The sequence below is a fragment of the Vipera ursinii genome (genome assembly GCF_947247035.1).
Source record: "Vipera ursinii genome assembly, chromosome: 3".
Lineage (NCBI taxonomy): Eukaryota > Metazoa > Chordata > Lepidosauria > Squamata > Viperidae > Vipera > Vipera ursinii.
The window spans coordinates 171,298,016-171,322,298 of record NC_139516.1 but is presented as its reverse complement, the minus strand read 5'-3'; the positions used below and the strand labels follow the sequence as shown (position 1 = coordinate 171,322,298).

At 37.5% G+C, this 24,283-nt stretch overlaps 1 protein-coding gene across 1 annotated transcript in view; it reads right to left on the bottom strand.

The window, feature by feature from the left end:
* The window catches only part of SPIDR (scaffold protein involved in DNA repair), a gene marked incomplete at its 5' end in the record, with an annotated part of 189,903 nt that overhangs the window by 102,502 nt on the left and 63,118 nt on the right, over window positions 1-24,283 (bottom strand). Inside the window, one exon of the mRNA XM_083360314.1 lies at window positions 10,213-10,432. Within this exon, the coding sequence (XP_083216440.1) occupies window positions 10,213-10,432 (220 nt within the window). The remainder of the gene's footprint in view (window positions 1-10,212; window positions 10,433-24,283) is intronic.

Sequence of the window (24,283 nt, the reverse complement as noted above, 5' to 3'; positions counted from 1 at the left end):
TACTGCTTATAGGAGAGACACTCCTCATCTTGCTCCTCTAATGAGACTGCCTAGTATGGTCGAACCTCTGGCATGACTTTCATCTTCCTCAGAGTACACAAGACCCATAACCACATCAACAATGCTTTCCGGGAGACAGCACCATATCACAATGGTTAGTGCCATTGTAACTTCAAAAGGAGTTCCCCTATACCACATTATTATCTGCTACATTATTTCTTACTCTAATTTAGAATAACCTTTAACCTATTTATTGTATATGTAGAGTTTTACAAAATAAAATACTCATTCTTATAATAAACTGCACATGTAAGGGTTATTGTGCATTTCAGTTATTTTGAATTCCGAAGAAATAAACACCATTAACCTTTCATTTTTTTGTTTCCCAGAAAAAAATAATTAATCACAGATTTAACTTTAAAAAAAATCTGTTTATTCCATGCCATGCTTTTTTTCTTACTATGTATGGGTGAGTTGGGATTACAAAAGGAACACACGTAGGTTTCATCTTTCATTTTACGTTATTTTAAAAGCATTGATTGTTTTATTATTCCTCCGATTCTGTTTTTAACAATAGTTTCAGTTATTGGGAAAAAAACAATTTTTACTAGCCAAAGGAGCCAGCACGCAGGAAGGAAGAATTGCAAAGGAATGCATAGTTAGGCTTAACTATTTATCACAACAAAACTCATGAGTATCTTAAAGGAAATAAAGTTGTTCAAATATGGCTCAAAATCCCATGACCTTCCTAAACCACATTCCAGAGATTTGTGGTCATGCAGTCATATCCAACATTCCCTGGTCCAAATTCGGTAAGAAATTTGATTCCTTTTAAATCTCTAATGTAAGCTTCTGGAATGAAACTGCAAACTCACAGATTCTTCGAAATAAATATATTTAAATTAAGAAAACATTATTTATCAACATGGTTCATCACAATTTTAATGTCAGAAACAAAAAGAAACAAATATTTCAGAGATTAACAGAGAAACCTTAGAAAGTCCAAAACCGAACAAAAAGGGCATAGAAATAAATTCCACATAAAACATGGTATTTTTGTGATATCTTGGTTTCTTATATGCTGCCATCACCTTAAATGTTTAGATACTGAAAGAAATGCTAGGCTTAAAACCAATCACAACTTTAAACATTACCTATATATACTATATATGTGCAATCCAAACTCAACTCTTAGTTCATGACTGCAGCAGTTTGCCGTGGAAGTCTTCCAAAATATTTCATTGACTTCCCACTCTACTTTACAGTCCTCTATTTCCTTATATTCTCCCATCCACATACTAGCCACTATGGACCCATCCTTTTTCATTTCTTAGGCCAGCCAAATGCTGCCAGGATTTTAATCCTTGTCAAATACCTAACAAATATCAGGGCACCTGCTTCTTTTTCACCTACTAAACTGAAATTTCATCCTAACTTCCAACTTTCAACCTAACTTCTGTGGCATGAAGACACTTTGCTAATCATTTTCAAGGAACATTTCTTACAGATATCACCTATATCTCATCTATAGCCTGCTACAATGGCAACCTGAAATCACCTTCTGCTTTTCTCCATTAAACTGATGTCTTCCCTCTTCTCTCAACGCTAGTTTCACCGTACAAATAACCAGTGACATCTTGGTGATGAACCTGGCAAAAATAAAATCATGCCAACTTCTAGATCGGAGGGGAGGGGGTTTGCCCAGGTGATTTGTTAGTCAAAATAATCTTCTGTCCCATGGGAAGCAAGGTCATCTGCTGCTCCCACAACTAGGCACTGGGCGTTACATAAAAAGCCCACCAAATGAGTATATTGGGGAACGTAGTTGTTTGCATAGTTTTGTGGGTGGGACATTTAACTTTGTAATTGGGTAATTGTTACTTGTGTATTCAGACTTGGTTTCACTTTTGACAGTGCTGATACTTTGTAACTAATAAACATGTTATTTGAGAGATTTTCAAGCCTCAAAGTTATGCCTTATTCATCTCTGTCTATCAGAACTATGACAGTTGGGCTCTCTAGGCATTTTGAGTTGGGGTAAGAGAAAGTCCAGACATTTCATTTTAGTGCATAGTAAAACTGCCACCTGGGGATTTTGTTTGGGGTTATTTTACTATACAACAATCATATCTCCATGACAATGATGGCAAGAGAGAGAGAGAGAGAAATAAGTTGGTAGAACATGTGAAAGAAGCAGGGTTAAGTAAGAATTGGCTGTCAATCTAATGCCAACCTCAACCCAACTGACTGATCAGTTTTTGTGTGCTTTATGTTGATACAAGCCTTTCCCTCTCCTGGGACAACAATAGTTTTAGGGGGAAGGGGCATTGTTCTGGTGAAGCACAGGAGGAGCACAAGATGAAAACAGGAGTAGCCAGAGTCCCTAAAAAATCCATCAGGCAAAATGTTTTTTTTTAACACAACACATGGAAGTTTGGAATTTGCTACTAAGAGATGTGATGCTAACTATCAGCTTGGTTACCAGCAGGCCTAGACCAATTTATGTAAGACACAGGGATCAATAACTATTTTTGGATGGAAGAGTGGCTGCCTCTGAAAGCCATCTGCTGGGAAAGCCATCTGCTGGCTTCCTTGTGCAGATTGTTGGATTAGATGGGCCCAAGAGCTAATGAAACAGGGCACTCCTTATATATCCTTATGTTTGTAAACCTAAGAAAAGTGATTAATGATTTTTTCCTGCCAATATTTGAGGCACTTAATCACTTTCTTTGTCCTGAAATTGTCCCTCAATAAATCTGGAGGAACAACAAGAGAAAACTCACAATGAAGCTTAGTCATGTGGGACAGTGCTATTTATGTTGATGCATTTTTGCCCACTCAGGGAGCAAAATACAGGCTTGAAGTACACTTAGCCCTGCACTGTGTATCAAATTTATAGACAAGATTTTCCCATCAGAGTGCTATTAAAGATATAACTCTCATCATCTCCAGGATTCATAGACAACTGTTCTGGTTGGAAATGGTAGGAGTTGTATCTCAACAAAGCTAAAAAACAGTATCTCTTAATGACTATGTTTTACCTTTACACTCTTTCTACTTATCATTTCTTCTTCATACAACTTTTGAAATAAAGTATCAGTTTGACAGCAGACTATGAAAGATTCGATTTATCTGGCCTATCTTACTCTATGACAGAGTTGGACACTCTATTACAGCAGAGTGACAGGTGGTTCCTGAGTACTTTTTCTTATTTTTTTAGAACTTCTTGCAATGAACAATTGCTGAAATAAGCAACGTTTTCCTGTATTTTTTTGAGATGAGGAATGCTCAAAAGCTGAAGAATAAATCCCAATATATGCTAGTTACAATTCCTAATACAACTTCAGATTAAAAAAAAAAGAGTCTTGGTCCAGCCCATATGGATGATATCGCCAAATCCCTGTAGTCCTTGCTTTCTCCACACCCACAAATATGCACAGCTGCTAATTTCTAAAAGATTGACTACACCAGGCATGCCAAACCCCGGCCCACGGGCCGGATGCGTCATGCCGAAACCGCACCCACCCCAATGGGGAAAAAGTCGCGATATGTCGCACGATGTCATGAGTTTGACATGCCTGGACTACACTGTCCCATGCAGAATTCCCAATGTATATTTAACTTCATCACAACACTTAATTTATCATCCAAACATTTCTTTTCCTTGTTGTGCATTCGATGTCTACTGAAAACAGACAACTACAGTACCTATTACCTGGTTGTGATTTTTCTTCCATGTGTTGTTTAGTACAAAGTTAACATTTCATATTAATAAATATTTAAAGCTAAATTTTACATGCAAGTAGCTACTAAGCAGATAAATGTTTATCAATATAAACTTTTCAGCATTCATTAAAAATAATTGAGACACTTCTATATTTGAAACTAAACAATAATATTAAGTTAACTCTACCAAAGAAAGTTAACAAAGAAAGAAATTCAACCATTTTATTGAAGTAAGCAACCATTTTATTTACAGATTTGTTTAATCTAATTTGTTTGGTAAGTGGACATTTTTAAACCTAAAATAAAAGCAGATGTGTACTTTTAAGACTAGAGTATAATAGAATTCTGATGTTAAATTTGTTGCTGTAATTTATTGCATTTTCATACAAATTGCAAGCCTTTTTATTATTATTATATGTTCAACTACTAATATTCCTTGCCGACTCAAAAGTTAAAGACATAAATTGTTAGAATCAGTTTAACAAAATCTGCTACCTTCAATGTTTATTTTGTTTCAAAACAAAATAAATTGGTTTTATTTTTAGGCCTATAGAGAACGCTTTTATCCAGATATTATAGGTTTTATACATTCTTCAGATAATTCTTTATTCCTATGAACATGCAATTGTTTTGCATGCTTGTAGGAATAATTGTTTTTTTATTACTTTAGAAAGGTGACAAGTAAAATAAATATAGTGATCAATTGGGACAGTGTTTTTGTATTTGTGCACAAGCATTTCCACTGTTAATGGAGATTGACTGACCTAGTGATTCTATCATATCATCCCACTTGCATAACTTAGCTACTGAAAAGGTTAGAATTATTCCAATAACTTCATGCAAATATTTTATTATAGACACACACTGGGACAGTAAACTGATTAAAGATCAACTTGATTAAAGTGGTGTATAAACGGTATTTTATTGAGGTTTTAGTTAATAAACTTTGGATTTCCTATGGGTATATATTATCCCAAATACAGAAGGCCAAATGCAAGTCAAATTCCACTGTGATCTTTTCTGTGTCTTACATGAGATGTATAAAAGTCAGGCCTCATAAGCCAGGGGTCCCCAACCTATGGGCTGTGACCCGGGACTGGGCTGCAGGCTCTTTGCCAGCGGCCCGTGGAAATGGTTGGCCGTTGCATGCTTGCAAGGACGCGCATTCCCACTTGCGCTAGCACCCACAGCCCTGTTTGCGCATGTGCATGTGCATGGGCGCAAATGGGGCTGCTAGCACCGGGTGAGTGTGTGTGGCCTGTTCGTGCATGCGTGAACAGGGCTGCTAGCTGCCATGGGGTGTGTGCGGCCATTTGCACATGCTCACAGCGCCAGCACATGCCACATGCACAAACGGGGCTGCTAGTACCATGCCAGTGCGTATGGCCCCGTTTACGTCTGCGCACCAATTTGGAAGCTGCTTTCCTTTCCTCCGGGCCATGAGCCCGGAAAGGTTGGAGACCTCTGCCATAAGCCAACCGTAATTTATTTTATCAATTATTTTCTTCAACAGAAAATGTTACAGTACTTAAAAATGTCCAAAGGTCTTGTGTCAAATGGGTAAGGAGTATTTGAAGATAGTCCCTGGTCATTTGACAACTGTTCATAGTTACAATGAACTATGCTTTATGGCCTGCAAAACATTTTTAGCCTTCCTAAAATGTCATACCACTCCTCATGTAGTCAAATGACTGCATTTTGGGTGCTTGGCAACCTCTTTGCATTTATAACTGGTTGCCAAGCACTCCACAATTATGTAATTCTTAAAAAGGAACCCCCTTAAGAATCACAAGAAGAGTACCCATTTGCAGAATGGCAGAAGGCAGTCTTGATCTCACTTTGCCTGGGTGCATCTGTCAGAAATGGCAGAAAAACAGAAAGGTAAGTTATGGTCTGCTGAGTCCTGGAGCTGGCCAAGTGCTCCCACAATATAGCTGGGTGGAGAGCAGGATAGGCCCATGGAAGGTTCAGGTGTGCACTGGTACACCCTGGAGTCAGTTGAGGGCACCCGGACATAGCTAGTTGGGAAGCAGGCCAAAGTCATCCAGGGCAGTAGCAGCCTTGTGCATGCCAGAAGACTCTGGAGCCTGCTAATGCCTCCTAGCCTGAACCATATTTCAGTATGCTGGTGTGCCCTGGACCTCCCCCAACTGGAAGCATCTCCACACTCTGCTTAATGATCTATGCAATTGTTTAACAACCACAATTAGGTGAGCAGGGTTTATGATCATTAAGCAAGGCAGTCACATGACATCTCACTTAATGACCAATATGCTCAACAACTGAGATGCTGAGCTGTGGAATCACAGACAGAATGGGAGATGGGAGTCAAGAGGAGCACCAGTATGGAATCGCTCTGGAGAAGGAAGCATCATAGACCAGACTAGAAAACCTGATATGTTGGTTCCCAAAGAAATGGAGACAGTCTTGGGAGATTCTTGTAATATAGTTGATCAGTGATAAAGTAACTGTTTTGGCCTATTCACAACTTCTCACCTAATCCAAGAATCTTAAATCTGTCTTATTTATTAAAATTTATATAGTCATCCAACCTATATCAAGCTTGGGGCAGCTCCCAAACAGCAATTAGCTCCCAATTAACTTCATATTTATAGGTCACAAATATATGACATATTGTATACTGTATACAATTTCATTAATATCTGCTATTTCAATTTAAGAGAACATTACATTTAACATAGATTTAAGCTGAATTAAAACACACTAGCATGCTATTAGTAGCAAATGTAATCAGCTAATTCCTTTTTCCTCCCCAAATTTAATGATAATTTAAAACAAATGCCCCAAACTAGTCTCTGAGGGATTCTTCTAGTTTGTTCCAAATGTTATTGCCTTTAATAAAAATGTCATGTTATTTTCCCTGAAGTTAGCATCTATCTAAAACCATTTGTCTCTAATACTGCTTTCATTTCATTATTGTTACATTAATTATGAACAGGAAACTTGACTTTTATTTCAGGTATAAGGTAATTTATTCATAGCTGTGGAAAATTAAAAGCCAATAATTATTTACCCTTGCTCAAATTATTTCAAAGTGTTTATTATTTTATATATTAATAGGGCTAGATCAGGGGTGTCTTCTCAGGAAATGTATCAAAAAACAACTCCTACTCACCAAGTGCACCATTACCATTAACAAACCAACTTCCCACAAGAAAAGGTGTGTAAGAACATTATTCATACAAGTACAAATGCATAGCAGCAATCCAGAAAAAAAGAAACAGACACATCTTCCAATGAAATGGACATGGATGCAACTTTATGAAAAAGGGCCTGGCCATTCAACCAGTACAGTACAACCAACACAAGCTATGAAAAAGATAACAGAATCATACCTCAAAACCATATCAGAAACAACCAACAGACTATTATAACACAGAAAATCACTGTAGCACAGAACCAACTAAAAAGCAGGGGTGTCAAACTCAATTTCACTGAGGGCCGCATCAGCATTGCGGTTGCCCTCAAGGGGCCGGGTAGGTATGGCCAGGGTGGGCGTGGCCTACTTGGTGGGTGTGGCTAGAGTGTGTATGGCCTACTGGGTGGGCGTGGCCAGCTCTACATCGTTTGCATCAAGGGTGCCTATGGGGGCCTGGGCAGGAGTGGGACAGATCTGAGGGTCTCTGGCAGAAGGAGGGTCTCTGGGCCAGGGCCAAGGCAGTGGGGGCCGTTCCCTCACTGTTTCCAGGATGGCTTCGCGGGCCACATGAAACCACTTCGCGGGCCGGATCTGGCCCCCGGGCCTTGTGTTTGACATGTCTGAACTAAAGTCTTTCAAAACGTCTTAAGCAAACCAAAAAACCTGGTAGCTCAAAAAAGAAAAAACAGGAGTCATCTATAACATACAGTGTAAAAACGAACAATTACTATGTAGAATAGACAGGCAGAAGACTAGCAGAGCACATCCATGAACATTAGCTAGCAATCACAAGACATGATGAAAACTCCTTATTCTCATAGATAGACCCAACACAGTTTCAACTTGGAAACTGTGAGCATCCTAGATCAAGCTAAATCCCAAAATGCTAGTAATTCCTGGAGGCTTGGCATTTAGACAAATCAGCCATCATCAGACATGCAGAGAAAAATCACATATATACACCACTGATGATATTACTTGGTTTGGTTAATGAAAAGTCTGCAAGAAAGCAACCAAATTCAGAGACCATCAAGGATCCCCCATTTCAATCCTGAGCTACAAATATTCTCCTTTATTGCTTCATACATACACCCTTCAAAAGAGACAAAAGAACACCATGAGCAGGACAAGCTATTGTATATAAACAGGGAGCAAAATCCCACCTTTACTAGCACCTACTCAGGTAATGAAATGTTTGTAACTAAGCTCAGAGAGTACCTAGGACTCCACAGTTCAAACCTGAGCTACAAATATTCTTTCTATTGCAGGCATGTCAAACTTGCGACATCACGTGATGTCGCGTGATGTATCGTGACTTTTTCCCCATTGCCGGGAATGGGGTGGGCGCGGTTTCAGTATGATGCATCTGGCCCATGGGCCAGCAGTTTAACATGCCTGTTCTATTGGAACCATTTTATTTCTATCTATATCAGAACTATAGCTTTCTGTAACAAGAAGTAGAAGTAGTAGAAGTAGATGTAGGAGGATGAGGAAAGTTGAAAGATGCTATAGCACCATGGACATTTGAATCCATATTGAAAGAGGTGTGAAGCACAAATCATATACTATACATAAAGGTTAACCAAGTCACATGAACATTTAAACCAATATTATTGTTAAAAGGTAAAAAGAAAGTTAGGAATTGGCTTTGTTTCTGAGTAGCATCCATACAAAAAAATTCAAAATCCCCAAATTTCTACAGATTTGATTGTCAAGCATGTACTACAATAAATATGAAAGAATTTGATAAAAGGCTAATTTGTTAATTGCTCCCAATTCAAGTAGATGAAAAGCAACTGCTTTAAAATAAGACTTTTGGATGTAAAATCCTATTTTGAATGATGACATTAGGCAGAGGCTAAGCAAGCTGTTCCATTTTCCCCCCATATAAAATAGTTCATTATCTCCAGTTCTTTGAAGGGGTAAATCATCTACAGATTGTCCAATAATATCTGTTTTCCAGCAGTGCTTCTGCTGGAACTGACTTTGAATTTTGTTAAATTTTATTGTAGGGTGGTTCAGTGTCTTTCCCTTATCAGAACTTTTTTACTTTTTCTGTTTCTACAAAATCTTCAAAGCAGGAATGTAAAAAGGACTTACTTTCTTTTTGATGGTGGGGATTTGGATGTTTATTTTTTTATCCATACTGTCTGCTTAAATATCTATAACTTTTCAAAATGCAAAGATGATATCAAAGGGCTCTATAAAAACAATGGTAACAGAATCTCCCCCCCCTTTTATTGGGGAAAACAAAGTACTGTTCATCTCATGCCAGAGTGAAATGAGATGAAGAATAAATGTCTTTAGCATATAGCATTAATCCTGCATGATTATCACCACAACACTACAATAGTGAAGCTATTTTCCTGCTAGAATCTCTTTAAATTATGTTTTCTCAAATGCAAATTAAATATGTTAATGTTTGAATCATTACTGTATCTTAGCATTTAGCAAAATGCAGGAACATAAGAAATAGACCACAAAGATAACTACATTATTACTGGAATAAAGAAAAATAAAATCTAAGTTAAATTTGGGTCTACTCTAAAAGAGAGCTACTGGCTACTCTGCTAAAGGAGCACTTAGGCATTTTTATTTATTTTATATCTATCTATCTATCTATCTATCTATCTATCTATCTATCTATCTATCTATCTATCTATCTAAGGGACGCGGTGGCTCAGTGGGTTAGGACGCTGAGCTTGTCGATCAGAAGGTCGGCAGTTTGGCGGGTCGAATCCCGAGTGCCGCGTAACAGAGTGAGCGCCTGTTACTCGTCCCAGCTTCTGCCAACCTAGCAGTTCGAAAGCACGTCAAAATGCAAGTAGAAAAATAGGGACCAGCACGGTGGGAAGGTAACAGCGTTCCGTGCGCCTTTGGCGTCTAGTCATGCCGGCCACATGACCACGGAGACGTCCTCGGACAAGCGCTGGCTCTTCGGCTTTGAAACGGAGATGAGCACCGGCCCCTAGAGTCGAAAACGACTAGCACACACGTGCGGGGGAACCTTTACCTTTACCTTTATCTATCTATCTATCTATCTATCTATCTATCTATCTATCTATCTATCTATCTACAAATAACTCAACATGGCGAACATATCCAACACAAATTCCTCCTCCTATTTTCCTCACAACAACCACCCTGTGAGGTGAACTGGGCTGAAAGTGACTGGCCCAAGGTCACCCAGCTGGTTTTCATGACCAAGATGGACCTTGAACTCCCAATCTCCTGCTTTCTAGTCTGGTGCCTTAACCACTAAACCAAATTGACTATGGAATGATTGGTTGACGGTATGACTAGTTGAGAATGTTTTACATACTTACCAAGGAGGATGAATATATATGACATCCTGTGGTATTGCCTTCAAATGAGCTGTTGTTTCTTTTGCAAAAAGAACTTTAAGTCTTGGCTGAATTTCAACAATTTCTTTTATGATAGAGCCATCAGTACAAATTTGTCCCAGTTGATGACAGATAGCTATGCAAAGAGTGCATTCTTCATGCATTTCTAAGATCTTCACAATTAATACACCAGGTTTGCCAGCTAAAAGCAATAAAATACAACAAAAAATTGATGAAAACACATGAAAAGAATTTTTTCTAAAACTTCTTATAGCTACAAATAAGAAATCAGAAAAGAGCTTGTATGGACTTTTTTAACTGCACAGGTCTTCAATGAAACTGAAATTTATATCTGTTATAGAACAGTTTATGCTTATGTACTTTTTAATAAAACATTAAATAATATGTCATAAGAAAATGGAATTATATTTAAGACAATGCTATCCAAACGTTTCCAATTATTTGGCTTGTTACAAACTGGCATGAAAAACATGTCCTAGAGACTCTCATAGGCTAGTAGTTTTTGCAGTTATGAGGCAATTTCCTGTATTTCTATCAAAACAACACTTCTCAAAAGACTGAGTGAATTGGCAGGCCTCATAATCTCACTTATGAAAAAAGTTAGCATCTAAGAACTTAAGTTATCCTTAGTTATCTTAGTAGAAAGAACATTTTCTAATAAAATACTGCATAAATCTTGCAATAAAATCCCAAAGCAAGGAAAATCTGCCACTATAATTTTATCCATCGTGTATATCTCATGAACTATTGAAGAATGATAGCAAAATCATTTTTAACAATATAGACGCCAACTTTAGTGAATTGCTTGATCGTATGAAGAACAGACTATGGCTTCTGTGGACAGCAAAATTTATGTGCTTGCTTTTATTTAAAAGCTATATCCCGTTATTCCCCTCCCTTCCCTCTTTACGTTAGATTGTATTTTAACATTTGCGTATGAAACATAATGAAGATATTTATTTTAAAAAGCTGTACAGCAAAGAAAAAACAAAACACACATCTGACACTTTGAAATATTAAAGCGTCAGGAAAGATCATCTGCGATGTTTGAATATGGTGTACCCAGGATTTCTAAGTAACTGGAAAGTACAGCCAAGAAGGGGCTTAAAGCACATCAAAGAAAGCCTGTTCCTTGAAACTGCAGCTGCCCTATCAGTTAGGTTCTACATGGAACTCAAAAGGCAAAGTTCTTCACTGGAAGGCAATTCTTGTCAAATCCTTGCCTAGAAAAAAAAGTGACATGTCAAATGCAGAGGGAGAAGTTTGTTGTAAAAGCTAGAAATATACCACTACAGAATAGAAGAAAGTTCTATCTAAACCTTAAAAATCCACCTAATGTTACTCATTTCTAATCTGATTGTTGTATCTTACTTGTATTGCAAAAAATTCTAAATGATCAGAGCAACTTTTCTGCTAAAAGCTCACCAGGCATAATGTGTTTGAAGCCAAGCCTGACATACTGGTAGTAGAAGAGATCAAAACAGAAACAGCAATTCCTGCCTTTCCTGAATTGCTTTTCTTTTGTAAGTCTTATTCCTTCCGGATGTATATAGACAATCTGCACTCATCTATATAGTTCATTGAACATCTCTCTCTCTCTCTCTCTCTCTCTCTCTCTCTCTCTCTCACACACACACACACACACACACACACACAAAAAAAAAACCACCACCACCACCACCACCACTCTACACACTACCACACCACACCACCTCTCTACGTTAGAAATGAGGAAACTGAGAACATTTATGTCACCTTTGAGCTCTTGGGATGAAAAGCAAGGCATAAATGAAATACATACTGTATGTATATAAATCTTTATTTTCATTACTGATTTCATTAGTGGTAGAATTCCAATTAGCTCCACAACTGAGTTCAGTCTAAACAGAACAACAGAGTTAGAAGGGATCTTGGAGGTCTTCTAGTCCAACCCCCTACTCAGACAGGAAACCCTATACCATTTCAGACAAATAGTTGTCCAATCTCTTTTTACAAACGTCCAGTGATGGAGCATTCACAACTTCTGGAGACAAGTTGTTCCACTGATTAATTATTCTAACTTCAGGAAATTTCTAGGTTGCTTCTCTCCTTCATTAATTTAAAGAAGGTAAGTAAGTGAAGTATTAAGGACCAACTTGAAAAATGAATATAAATATCTGACATACTGCTCATTTCATGGATACATATACCATGTTTCCCCGAAAATAAGACGCTGGTCTTATTTTTTATTTTTTTATTTTTTTGCCTCCAAAAGAGGCGCCAGGTCTTATTTTCGGGGGTGTCATTTCCACTCACCTCTGGCACTGACAGTCCCACCCAGCCAGCCCATTTCTTCTGTGGCCAAAGGAGCTGCTTTATTCTGCAGCTGAGAATGGAGCTTCAGCCTGGAAACATAGTATGTTTATTTGAGCCCTTAAATTGTTTCTAGCACTAGAGAAAAAAACATTTGAAAATATGTCTAAATTATATTAAAAAGAAATAAGCAAAATATTATGAGCAAACAACAGACTTTGTCAGCAAAACGTATTTGAACTAGGCATAGATATGAAACATATATTCCAGGCGGAAGTGATTCAAGGAAAAGATAGGGTCGTTTGCAGCATCTATGTGGAGATTAACATTCTGGTGCAATTGTTAAGACATCAGACTAGAAACTGGGAGTCTCTGAGTTCTAGTCTTGAAACCAACTAGTCTGTCTCAGCCCCAGGAAAGAGATAATGGCAAATCCCTTCTAAAAATGCTGCCAAGGAAACTGCAAAAATTTATTGTCAAGAGTAAAAAAAAAACTGACTCGAAGGCATTTTTTTAAGGGGGTGGGTAGAGAAAGAATGGCTCTGGGGAGATTGGTAAGTTAGCCTACATACTCGGCCTTCCCTTATATATCCCATAAGATTCCTGTTTGGGGTTTCAGTTCAGCCTAATTTCCTGTTTTTGTTTTGAGTTGAAAATAACACTAATTTTGTGGTTTGTACACACTCCGAGAAACAAGAATCTGCAGTCTTTCAAATAACTAGTAAAAGATAAACAGGGTACTTTGCATGACTAGATTTGAAGTAAATTCCTTCCATTTCTAGAATTGTGTCCAATCCAGTCCTCTATCCCTCCTCTGGTGGAATAGAACTGAATGGTACATTTAATTAGTTATGTAAAATAGATTCTACAAAACTGGGAACAAGAATTTTTTAGCATCTAGAAATTCATAAATTAATTATATCTCAAACTTAGTTTTACGGGCAGTTGCAAGTCTAGTTTCTACTTTCTCAGAGACAACTTACATTTAAGGTCAGACCTTGATTGACTTAGAGCAGGGGTCAGCAACCTGAAACAGTGAAAGAGCCACTCGGAACCGGTTCCCTCACAAAAGGGAAAACTGGGAGCCACAAAAAATGTGTGCGTATGCGCATAGATGCGTGCATGCGCAGAACAGGGTTTGACTGAAGAGTGGAGCCAAGGCGAGCTATGCACCTACCCTGCATATTTGAATTGATTGGTTGAACTTTTTTGACTGCACATGGCAGAGGACTGGGAGCTGCAAGAGACGGATGAAAGAGCCACATGCGGCTCCGGAGCCGCGGGTTGCAGACCTGTGACCTAGAGCTTTCAGCAAGTTTGCTTGGGCATGTGTATACATGCATGTGTATGTACATACAAATGCAGATCATTCTAAATTAAAGTCCACTCACATCAGTTGCTTGATTTTGAATATATGTCAGGTTCAGGCTGCATTTAACTATTCTAACATTCACTCCTATACAGGTGAAGCTTGAAAAATTAGAATATCATGCAAAAGTTCATTTATTTCAGTAATGCAACTTCAAAGGGGAAACTAATATATCAGATAGACTCATTACAAGACCCTATATTAGTACTATGGTGCCAGCCATATCAAACAAATAAAAGATTGAAGCAAGGAAACATACACAAAGCTAATTTGCATGTCGCAACTTAAGAAATACTAGCTAAAATTATTATTTCCACTAGCAAAATGGCATGAATCTGACCCATTCAAAATGGTTTGCTGTATTTTATCCTATTTGGCTTAGAAACTTTCATACATATTTCACCAATCTCCTATAATAGGAGAATCCGAAATAGATCTCTTAATTGTGTCTCTTCTCCCTCATTATACTATGTTTACTATTAGTTTTACATCATCCATATGGTGATAGCATTTATTTTTCCTTTCCAATGCAGGAAAGGAAATGCATCTGTCTTTGCTTCTCTGAGGAAGGACATGCTATTGCCAAATAACTGCAACAATAACATTCTGGACTTCTAAATTATAATCTCTGAGAAGCTGACATATGCTCTAATGAGAAATTGTTGTGATATCAAAAGCAGCCAAAAAAGATGGCCAGCTACTGTCATCTTGGTATTTTTTTTAAAAATAATTATGAGCCAAAGCTCTTGCAATCAAAGAACTATGTGCATTCATAACAGAAATGACTGAGAAAGGCAGATGACCCTCCATAATTGGGAACTAGAGAAGTTAACTAATAGAGGGTGTTTTATGAGGAACTGCTGCATTTCTAGCAAAAAGTGATATTTATGCTCAAGTACAAGACATTGCTCTATCCATAATAATAATAAAGTTGGAAGGGACCTTGGAGGTCATCTAGTTCAACCTCCTGCTCAGGCAGGAAACCCTTAACATTTCAGACAAATGGCTGTCCAGTCTCTTAAAAACTTCCAGTGTTGGAGCATTCACAGCCTCTGGAGGCAGGTTGTTCCACTGATTAATTGTTCTGTCAGGAAATTTCTCTCTTTAGTTAGTTTTCATTTGTTGCTTCTTGTCCTGCTTTCAGGTGCTCTGGAGAATAGCTTGATTCCCTTTTCTATGTGGCAGCCCCCGAGATATGAACACTGCTATCATGTTACCCCTTGTCCATCTTTTCATTTAACTAGACATACCCAGTTCCAGCAAACCTTCCTTATATGTTTTAGCCTCCAGTCTCCTAATCATCTTTGTTGCTCTTCTCTGTACTCTTTCTAGAGCAGAGGTGTCAAACTGCCGACCCACAGGCCAGATGCTTCATGCAGAAGCCGTGCCCACCCCATTGCCGGCAATGGGAAAACCATCCCGATATGTTGTGCAACATCACGTGACATCGCAAGTTTGACATGTCTGTTCTAGAGTCTCAACATCTTTTTTACATTGTGGTGACCAAAACTGGATGCAGTATTCCAAGTGTGGCCTTACCAAAGCATTGTAGAGTGGTATTAACACTTCACGTGATCTTGATTCTATGTCTCTGTTAGGTATCCTCTGCAAATTTGATGAGTTTCCCATCTATCCCCTCATCCAAATCATTGCTGAAGATGTTGAAGAGCACTGGGCCCTTATCTGATGAAAAGAAATGGCTGAATTTTTCTCCTCTCACCTATATGCTGTATTTTATGATACATATATTGTTTTGGCCCCATTTGAATAGCTGAGTGCTAGTTCTCTTATACTGCTGAATGAGTAGACCTGGATTCTGATAAATTTTGAGGTGAGATTCAATGTGAGAGGAGGGAGGGAGGAAGGGAGGAAGGAAGGTTCAGCTGATATAAGGTATCAAATATTTCTCTGTTCTAGCAACTAAATGTTCTAGAGAGCAACTGAGGATTTTGAACTGCTTACCCTCTAGTTCCTCATGCCATGATTATTCAATCTGATGATCTGAGTGATGACAAATTTTTGGCTACTAATCTTGGCAAGCATTTTAGAGGGCCTGTCTTTCACTCTGAAAATGACATCCAGAGCCCATTTTGGGTTCAGAGTGGATCATTATACAGTTGCAAGAAAAAGTATGTGAACCCTTTGGGATTACGTGGAGTTTTGCATGAATTGGCCATAAAATGTGCTCTAAACGTCATGTAAGTCACAACAATAGAAAAACACAGACTGCTTAAAATAATACTACACAAACATTAGCTGTTGTCATGTTTAAATTGAACATAAAATGGAAACATTCACAGTGCAGGGTGGAAAAAGTATGTGAACCTTTGGACTTAATAACTGGTTGACCCTCCTTTGGCAGCAATAACCTCAACCAAACGTTTCCTGTAGTTGCAGATCAGACCTGCTCAATGATCTGGAGTAATTTTGGACCACTCCTCTTCCCAAAACTGTTTCAGTGTAGCAATATTCTTGGGATGTCTGGTGTGAATCGCTCTCTTAAGGTCATGCCACAGCATTTCAATCAGGTGGAGGTCAGGACTCTGACTGGGCCACTCCAGAAGGCGTATTCTGTTCTGTTGAAGCCATTGTTTTGTTGAATTACTTGTATGCTTTGGGTCATTGTCCTGTTGCATCACCCATCCTCTGCGGAGCTTCAGCTGGCGGACAGATGGTCGTACGTTTTCCTGCAAAATGTCCTGATAAACTCTGGAATTCATTTTCCCATCAATGACAGCAATCTGTCCAGGCCCTGAGGCAGCAAAGCAGCCCCAAACCATGATGCTCCCTCCGCCATGTTTTACAGTGGGGATGAGGTTTTGATATTGGTGTGCTGTGCCTTTTTTTCTCCACACAGTGTTGTGTGTTTTTCCCAAACAACTCAATTTTGGTTTCATCTGTCCACAGTATATTTTGCCAGTAGTGCTGTGGAACATCCAGGTGCTCTTTTGCAAACTTCAAACGTGCTGCAATATTTTGTTTGGACAGCAATGGTTTCCTCCGTGGTGTCCTCCCATGTACTCCATTCTTGTTTAATGTTTTCCTTATTGTAGATGTGTCAACAAAAATGTTAGCATGTGCCAGAGATTTCTGTAGGTCTTTAGCTGACACTCTAGGATTCTTCTTTACCTCATTAAGTATTATGCGCTGTGCTTTTGCAGTCATTTTTACAGGACGACCACGCCTAGGGAGAGTAGCAACAGTGCTAAACTTTCTCCATTTGTAGACAGTCTGTCTTACCGTGGACACATGAACATCAAGGCTTTTGGAGATACTTTTGTATCCCTTTCCAGCTTCATGCAAGTCAACAATTCTTGATCGTAGGTGTTCTGAGAGCTCTTTTCTGCGAGGCATGGTTCACATCAGACAGTGCTTCTTGAGACCAGTAAACCCAAAACAGGTGTGTGTTTTTAAAGGGCAGGACAGCTGTCAGCAACACACCCAATATCATCATACTGGTTGGAATCAAGGTTGGCTCACTCCTGGCTCCAATTAGCTCTTGGAGAATTCATTAGGCTAGGGGTTCACATACTTTTTCCACCCTGCACTGTGAATGTTTCCATCTTATGTTCAATTAAAACATGACAACAGCTAATGTTTGTGTAGTATTATTTTAAGCAGACTGTGTTTTTCTATTGTTGTGACTTACATGACGTTTAGAGTGTATTTTATGGCCAATTCATGCAAAACTCCACATAATCCCAAAGGGTTCACATACTTTTTCTTGCAACTGTATATCTGTAACATAAACTAGATGAATATGGCTGTTCCTCTTGTGCAAGATGCTCAAACTCTTTGATCTTCAGATGCTCCGAATACAAAAAAGGGAAGCATCAGAATTCATTTCCTCTGAATACTTGATTATTGTGTAAATAACCAGGGTTATCCTACAGATACTATTATGGATGTTCTTTTGGTCAGAATACATAACTGAATTCTCACAAACTGTATTCATATGCAGGTATTTTGGTTTCAACTACAATTCATTTATTCATTCACTTTAAGTTTTTAATAGAGCAAATTATCTAGTAATTATTAAAAAATCCAATCAAAAATATACAATTTGCTTTTAAACAATTGGATGTTGTTCCCCAATATAATAAATGCATAATTTTTGTTTCTCGTGTTACTTAATCTCAGAATCATATCTCCAAAAATGACAGAGTATAAATAACTGCAATGTCACTTACCATTTGAAATAATTTCATTATGATAAATTCTATCATTCAAGCAAAATAGGAATTATAGTGTAACAACTAATTTTATGAAGAGACCTGAAATTCATCAAATGAATTCCAGACAATGCAGTATGAGACAATGAACATGACTTGATGTTTTATTAATTGTGATGTTGGCTTCTTCAGAGCAGATTTAGATCTTTGGCAAAAAAATTCATGCCCTTACATACTGTCCATGTTCAATAGAATGGAAAGCTCACTGCCAAAAATCTATATATAGATATTATTTACTCAAATGCATGATATTTAAGTTTAACATGAAGGTCAGAGCAGTGGCAACTCTTCTTTTTTCAGCTTACAGAAGTAAAAGAAACAATAACTAATACAGGGAGTGCAGAATTATTAGGCAAGTTGTATTTTTGAGGATTAATTTTATTATTGAACAACAACCATGTTCTCAATGAACCCAAAAAACTCATTAATATCAAAGCTGAATATTTTTGGAAGTAGTTTTTAGTTTGTTTTTAGTTATAGCTATTTTAGGGGGATATCTGTGTGTGCAGGTGACTATTACTGTGCATAATTATTAGGCAACTTAACAAAAAACAAATATATACCCATTTCAATTATTTATTTTTACCAGTGAAACCAATATAACATCTCAACATTCACAAATATACATTTCTGACATTCAAAAACATAACAAAAACAAATCAGTGACCAATATAGCCACCTTTCTTTGCAAGGACACTCAAAAGCCTGCCATCCATGGATTCTGTCAGTGTTTTGATCTGTTCACCATCAACATTGCGTGCAGCAGCAACCACAGCCTCCCAGACACTGTTCAGAGAGGTGTACTGTTTTCCCTCCTTGTAAATCTCACATTTGATGATGGACCACAGGTTCTCAATGGGGTTCAGATCAGGTGAACAAGGAGGCCATGTCATTAGATTTCCTTCTTTTATACCCTTTCTTGCCAGCCACGCTGTGGAGTACTTGGACGCGTGTGATGGAGCATTGTCCTGCATGAAAATCATGTTTTTCTTGAAGGATGCAGACTTCTTCCTGTACCACTGCTTGAAGAAGGTGTCTTCCAGAAACTGGCAGTAGGACTGGGAGTTGAGCTTGACTCCATCCTCAACCCGAAAAGGCCCCACAAGCTCATCTTTGATGATACCAGCCCAAACCAGTACTCCACCTCCACCTTGCTGGCGTCTGAGTCGGACTGGAGCTCTCTGCCCTTTACCAATCCAGCCACGGGCCCATCCATCTGGCCCATCAAGACTCACTCTCATTTCATCAGTCCATAAAACCTTAGAAAAATCAGTCTTGAGATATTTCTTGGCCCAGTCTTGACGTTTCAGCTTGTGTGTCTTGTTCAGTGGTGGTCGTCTTTCAGCCTTTCTTACCTTGGCCATGTCTCTGAGTATTGCACACCTTGTGCTTTTGGGCACTCCAGTGATGTTGCAGCTCTGAAATATGGCCAAACTGGTGGCAAGTGGCATCTTGGCAGCTGCACGCTTGACTTTTCTCAGTTCATGGGCAGTTATTTTGCGCCTTGGTTTCTCCACACGCTTCTTGCGACCCTGTTGACTATTTTGAATGAAACGCTTGATTGTTCGATGATCACGCTTCAGAAGCTTTGCAATTTTAAGAGTGCTGCATCCCTCTGCAAGATATCTCACTATTTTTGACTTTTCTGAGCCTGTCAAGTCCTTCTTTTGACCCATTTTGCCAAAGGAAAGGAAGTTGCCTAATAATTATGCACACCTGATACAGGGTGTTGATGTCATTAGACCACACCCCTTCTCATTACAGAGATGCACATCACCTAATATGCTTAATTGGTAGTAGGCTTTCGAGCCTATACAGCTTGGAGTAAGACAACATGCATAAAGAGGATGATGTGGTCAAAATACTCATTTGCCTAATAATTCTGCACTCCCTGTATGGATAAAATGATGTTTCATAATGCTCCTAGAGAAAAAGGGATAAAAAGAAAATGCAAAATTTATTGTATATTGGCATCTGGAATAGTGCGTACTTTTCTAATGCATAGTAAAAAAGTTATTAAATAACTGGGGAAAAGCACAGGAATCAAAGTGGGCTGAGGCTCAAAATCCTATGAAAAAAAAACTAGAGAGTTAGAAAATCTAGGTTGGACAAAAAGATTGTTGAAAAGAGACATGACTAAGGTGTAAAGAATCATTTATGACATACAGAAAGTAAAAAAAAGACTTAGACAAAACAAAAGTACTTCTATAGGCAGTGCATAACAAACTTGGAATAACTTGTTTCCACATGGAGCAGTGATACTATTTCCTCTTTCCAAGTAATTTGGAAACATTTAATGACACGGTGAAAAACAAAATGCTGGACTTAGATGGGCCTTGATCTGATCCAGGAGTACTATTCCTAAATTAGGGATTATCCTAGAAAATGGATTACACCTGATTTTGCAAAATATTTAATCTTATTAAGGTTAAACTTGGAAAGTAAAGCAAGATATTTTACTAATTTATAAACTTTAAAGATCACAATCTGAGCAGTTTACAATATGGTAATAAAACACAACACCATTAAAACATAAAACAACATAATATAAATTTGTTACAAAATAGTAACAAATTCACTTTTGCAACACGGAAGGCAGACAATACAATATAAATATAAGATGGGCAGAAAACTTAAACCTTGTTTCCTCTCACAAGACATTGGCATTGGAGGAATTATTTTTAAATGGCAACACATTTTGGGAGTAAAATACTGGCTCATAATGCAATTATTACTCAGATGAACTATTAAGTAATAATATATTTTATTATGTGCCCCGTTCGGGGCCAACTCTTAGAACCACTAGAATTTATCTAGAATTATCTTCCCCAACCTATCCCTTTAGATAGCTTCCAATAGAGAGGCTATCCCCATAGTAACTGAATCCATGGACTACTATATGCTACTAGTCATCCTCTTCTTCTCTTTTCTTCCACATTTCCCAGCAATATGGACTTTTCAAAGCAGCTGAGACTTCAAAACATGAATATTTGAGCCTGATTATTTTTTGCCTTAAATGAAAACTCTGGATGGATGGGTGGACAGATCTATTTTTTTCTATCTTGGTTATTCATAGTATTCTTGGGCATGTTCTCTAAAACTAAAGCTTAAAAGCATCAATATCCTTTCTTCAAAGTCCAAATTTTTCTTCTATACAATATCACAAAGAAAATCACAGCCTTCACAATTCTGAGTTTTGTACTTATAGAACCTGAATATCTTTTCCAAAATTTTGATTGCTATTCTGCGGCATTTTACCTGACTGTTGGTTACTTTACTGTAGATATTCAATCCTAAAAAGCAGACGGCATCCATCACTTCAATGTCTTTATTGTCATTGTATTTGTTGTTATTAGTTTGGGCTGTTTATATTTAATCTTAATCTTTAAACTCAGCTCTATTTTTTCACTATGCTCTTTGGTTTTCATTACTAGAGTTTGCAGATGATTTGCATTTTCAACTATCAGATAGTTTCTTTAGAATACCGAAGATTAGTGATTCTTCTTCCTCAATCTTAAACTATGCTTATCTTCTTCCATTCCAGCCACCCTCAATATAAATCAACATACAGGATAGACAAATAAGTACTGCAGAGCATATACTGTTTGCCTCACTCCTTTGTCAATCTGCATTCAGTCTGTTTTACCTTGTTCTATACAAACTGTGACAATGTATTTCTGTATAACTGTGTATGGGGATAATGAGATATTCTGGAATTCCCATTTTCTAAAGGCATTATAACTTGAATGACTGACATAACTGACAGTCTTCTTATAGTCAAAGAAATGGATTTTTAAAATTAAAAGATAGGACATTTCCATATCGTTGATAGTGATTCCACTCAAAACCACTATCCATTTCAATGAGGCCTTTGTATAAACTTTATCTAGTGGTTTTGTTTTTCTCCAATTTTCTGATTTCTTTGCTTGTTCACTCATTATTTTCATCCCTCTTCACTTCTCTATGGACTTCTTTCCTCACCTTTGATTTCTTTTCCTTTAAAAAAATTTCTTAGGTTTAATACTATTCCATTCCACAAAAACAGATAAAAAGTATACATGAAGCTGAAACAATGAATATTACACTTGTGAAAGTATGTGATTTTAAATCCCATAATGTCACTGTCTATCTTGTTCTTTCTGTTCTTCTATGCACACTTCTTTTCCTGGGAGTGTGAAGGAACCTCTGGGAAAGGCCAATATTTTGGTAAGTCCAAAGAAAGGTCCAGCAGCAAAAAAGTGGACACTTCTTATATTATCTTCCTTATACATTTTCAAAGGCCTAGAAATTATTCTTTAGGAGAACTTTTCTATGCTGAACATTTAGAATGGTTTCTTTCCAAAAAATATAATCCTGTTAAGTCTGCAAAGCTTATTATCAATTATATAACAACATTCTTCCATTGTCCTTATTTTCTGTTGAAGGAGGTTACACATATTTGTGCACAGGTGTACCAACTAAGCCAGAAGACATCTGGCAGGAGAAGCTTTTTAAACATAAAACCAGTGACTCAATCCATAGAGAAAAAAGGGGAGTGTACACACAATGTACAAACTTAAGTGCTTTACTTTAAGCCTAATCATAAAAGCTTAAACTTGAAAAATGTTTACTTTTACTTAAATAGCACTTTACTTTCCTCAAATAAGATAGGCAAATGTGAGAAAAAACTACACGCATATAATCCCGTTTAGAATCCTGTATTGATACCTATTTTCTAGCTTCTTTTATAAAGGCTTCTAATTAACAAATGTATTTGTATGCACCTTATTCAGAAATAAAATATTTTTTTCAACAACAACAAAACTATGAGGTGATCAGAGGTCACAAAATGAGGTCACAAAATGAACACTGGAAATCTGCCATTCTCTGGAACTCTAAAAAATTACTTTATTCATTTACTTCTAGCATTCACTGAAATTGACAGCAATTATAAAATATGGTGCTATTAAAGATACTGGAGGGGGGGGTGATTAAATAGTCTTTTTAATAAAAAATAATCTAAATGGAGCAAGGGTGTTATTGCATCCTTAAAATGCAGGCTTTCATGCAAAAGAAACAGCCAAATTGTCCTTTTTATATTTCTTTAAACAAAGAATATGCATATTGAGTTGGATCTTGGTAATACAGAGAAGGCCTGTGCAACATGTCAGATTCAATGTCTATGAAGATGCTCAGTCATTCAGGTAACGGTTGTCCCAAAGGTGTTTTTTCAAGAGGCAACTGGACTTTCTTGTTTTTCTTTGAAGACGTTTTGCTTCTCATCCAAGAAGCTTTTTCAGCTCAGAAGCTTCTTGGATGAGAAGCGAAACGTCTTCAAAGAAAAATAACAAAGTCCAGTTGCCTCTTGAAAAAGCACCTTTGGAACACGTCTGATTCAAAAACAAAAAAGATCTTCATAGAATTCAAAGACACAAACACAATGATTACCTGCAACTTCTTAAAGTACAGATAATTTCAGAAAGAAGAAAACTCTGGTTTAAGGAACTATAGATAAGTCCTGTACCCTCCTATTAATATGTGGGCACAATGTAAATCTACATTTTTACTGTTTTTTGACAGAGAAGAAAACCCAGATTTTTGAAAAAAAATATGATAGCTGAGAAACTTATAATCTTTTGCCCACTGACTACCATCTTGGTCATCCCTCCTCCCATATTTTTTCTTCTCTGTTAATCAAATGTAAATATGTAATATATTTGATAATACCAACAGGTCCACCATGCCATCTGCCATCATCTCCAATTGGAACAAATAAGGTACTGTGATAATGCTGCTGCAGAACGCTAAGGAGCTACTAAGCAGTGAGAATAGTGGGCAATATATATCATGTTGTGACATCTTTGAGATTGTATGCATGGTATCAGTGGCCACACTCATAATTCCCATGATACCTTTTTACATCACATTATTGACATTTGAATTGATGGAAAGAACATTACCACCAGCTATATAATCACAAAGAACCTGATATACCATGTATAAAACCACCCCACAACTTACATCTTCTTGATGAACTAATACCACAGGAGCTGCCAAACACTGTGAATATAAAAGCAGATATACAACTATTTAAGTAAAACAAAGTTGCTGGATGTGATGAGGTCATAGCAGAAGCACTGATGTCACAAGATGACTCTTT